Below are 3,083 nucleotides of genomic sequence, written 5' to 3' on the forward strand. Positions count from 1 at the left end.
TTATTGCATACATTGCAACATGCAGCTGCTACACTAGTCGTTTTATTGCACTAATTTCCTACAAAATATCTGCTGTGCAAATCCTTTCTTTTGTTCTTATACATATAGGGTGTGATTCAGTTGCTGACTGTATTTAATGCAAAACTGACCACTAATTTCAATAAGCCCTGGAAAACTGGGCCTATACTGATCACTTACTATTAGTTGCATGATATGATTTCTGTGCTGCTTGCTCTTTTTGTATTTGTGACTCAGAAAATGCAGCTTGGCTATAAGATGCAATAAACTTTTATTTGAAGGCAGTCGCTCTGAAGACTTGAACAGCCTTCAAACCTAATAATAGTTTTATGTGCCAAAAACAGAAAAACCAAATTATTATTATTATTATTATTATTGAGCTGCTTGTTAATTTTTTATAGAAGAGAATTTGTTCTGCTTACTACTATTTAAATTTTTTTCTAAAAAAATATGCATAACAGTCTAGTGAGATTAAAAAAAATCCATTGTGTATAGCGCAACATTTTGTTATGCAGCTTGCTGCTGAGCAGAGATCTCAACTTATCAAATATTTCCAGTATTAAAATTAGCCCGGGGAAAACACATAAATGTAGCTGGAAAGGATGAAGAATCTATACTGACATTTTCTGCACAGCCCAAGTATGTAGACGTATGCTAGGTCTCTATGCAGACCTATTCTTTTTTTTTTTTTTTTTGAAACAAATGGGAAAAAAGGTGTGGAATCTTAAGATTATTAGAGAAAAGAAATAAGGAAAAAGAACTAAACATACAACATCATAGCGCCATGCTAATATCCGGAGTTTGAATACCTGGTACAGTTCATGTCCCCCCTCTTCCCCCTTCTTCTACAGCCTATGTACAGTAGAGGTTGAAAAGGTACAGGGAAGGGCAAGAAGGATGTTCAAAGGTGTGGAGCGGTCTTCTTACAAGGAATGAATCAGCAGGCAAAGATTCTACAGGCTTGAATAGGTACAACTGAGGAATTTAGGATTATGCCTACCAGAGGTAGCCTTTGGTGCATCACTGTGCGCTAGGACAATAATGTAAAAAATATCAGCATAACCTTACCCTGTCATCAGCTATTGGCCACTAGCTTTGTAGATCTCTGATCTCACCTGCAGTGGCACCTGTACGCTTTTTTGTACTTAAAAAACATCCACACATCCTATGTAACTTGCTAAATCGGGACCTTCTGCTTAATTAGTTAATTGCCTGTGAAGAGTGTATGTTCATAAACAGTTTGCTATTAATGCAGGATACCTCAGGAACAGTATGGGCATGCTCTTTTTTTGTAATTGCTGACAGTGTTTTAAACACTTGTCAGCGTTATACAACAAACATAAGGCTTCCATAAGGCGTGTGTGCTGAGACAAGTGTTCTGGAAGGTAAGTCACAGGAAGGTGTGTCTAGTTAAACCTGGGCTCTACCCAAGCCATCTGTTTTGGGAGAAGCAGAAAGTAGGAAGAAAAACACTGGCTAACTGGATGGTGAATAATATGCATGAGAAATGCTTTGCTGTGTACACAGCCTACCGTATTTTCTACAGTGCATGTGAAGGCTCTGGTCAGTCCTGGTACAAGTCTACTGTAGATGTACTGGAACAAAAGATCCCATGAGTTAAGACTAGTTTCACAGCCTTCCTGAACCAACAGTAGGAAAATACATAGATCAAGGGATTGCAGGCAGAGTTAAAGTAAGCAAACCAGATTAGGATGTCAAAGAGAACTGGAGGAGTAATGACATCCCATAGACTGTCTACCATGGTATCAATAGTAAAGGGCAACCAGCACAGGAGGTAGATTCCTACAGCTACCCCAAGAGTTTTTGCTGCTTTTCTTTCGCTCTTGGATGCTCCTATGTGTAGCTGAGACCTAACACTCTTATTCATGTTGTTTATGAGCCTGGCTTGTTTGTTAGCCACAGTAAATATTTTTACGTACAAAACTATCATTATGAGGCAAGGGAAGAAGAAAACTGGGAAGTTCAACCAGCCCCAGAGCTTGTTGAACAGCAGCTGACATCTACCAACACAGGGCACGTCTTGTAAGAAATGGCCCAGTCCTTCTGCAATTGCTTTAGTGTGCAGGAAAACAGAGGTATAAACCATAGGGACTGCCCAGCCCACCCCAATGTAAATGCAGGCCACCTTTATGGTGAACTTAGTGGGGTAGAGCAAAGGGTCACAGATAGCGCAATGCCGGTCAATGGAAATGAAACACAGGTGAAATATAGAGGTCAAGCAAAAGACCGTGTCCAAAAAGGTGTGCAGCCTGCAGAAGTCATCTCCAAAATACCAGCAGCTCTCTACAGATCGGATAGTGCTGAAGGGCAGCACCATCAGCCCCAGGAGGAGGTCGGCCAGGGCCAGGGAGAGGAGCAAGAAGTTGGTGGGGGTGTGCAGGGCTTTGAAATGGGAAACTACAATGACAACAAGCAGATTCCCCAGCACCGTGAGCAGCATGCCCAAGGCACAGGCGAGATAAATGGCCAGCTGGATCCCAAAAGGGTGCAAGGTCCGAAAGCAGGAGCCGTTTGCCTCATAGCAGAACGTGGGGATCATCCCCTCTTCCAGGCCAGGCCCGGGGCTAAGCTTGCGTCAGCCTTCCCAGGACCCCAGGACCCTTTCCAGGTTTTCCACAAACCTGGAAAAGGATTCAGCTTCCAACAGAGGTGCCAGATTATTACCTGAAAAAAGGTAATAAAAAGGCAGGTTAGAGGGAGAGATGTGTCTTTTATGAAAGCTGTCGAACAGTGTCCATTTTTTAAGGAAAAAAAAACCCTGTTTTACCTATGTTACATTTTGATCAAAGTAAAGCAGTTTCAGAGCAGATTAATATGTTAAATTTTTGTGGCACCTTTTTTATGTTTTTGATTTTTTTTTCTTCAGCCAGTTGTGAGAGTAGTGCTTAGAAAAATGCAGCAAATCCGGAGGTGTATGAACAAACAGTAAATAAAGACAAGTTCTGCCTTAGAAGAAAAAAAAGGTGCTGACTAGCAGTCATTGCAAGCTAAAGCTCATTAAGGGATTTTAAAGCTGACGCTAGTATAATAGTACACTGATTCTT

General features: G+C 41.2%; 1 protein-coding gene across 1 annotated transcript; it reads right to left on the minus strand.

The window, feature by feature from the left end:
* Window positions 1-939: 939 nt before the first annotated feature.
* Window positions 940-2,578, minus strand: LOC104153165 (trace amine-associated receptor 5). The gene has a single exon (XM_009688926.2). The coding sequence runs from the start codon at window positions 2,576-2,578 to the stop codon at window positions 1,583-1,585; it is 996 nt and encodes a 331-aa protein (XP_009687221.2). The 3' UTR covers window positions 940-1,582.
* Between the last annotated feature and the right edge of the window lie 505 nt (window positions 2,579-3,083).

The sequence above is a fragment of the Struthio camelus genome, chromosome 3 (genome assembly GCF_040807025.1).
Source record: "Struthio camelus isolate bStrCam1 chromosome 3, bStrCam1.hap1, whole genome shotgun sequence".
NCBI classification, from domain to species: domain Eukaryota; kingdom Metazoa; phylum Chordata; class Aves; order Struthioniformes; family Struthionidae; genus Struthio; species Struthio camelus.

Coding starts and splice junctions, on each gene's coding strand:
- LOC104153165 (XM_009688926.2), bottom strand. CDS start 2,578: ATGATCCCCACGTTCTGCTATGAGGCAAACGGCTCCTGCTTTCGGACC.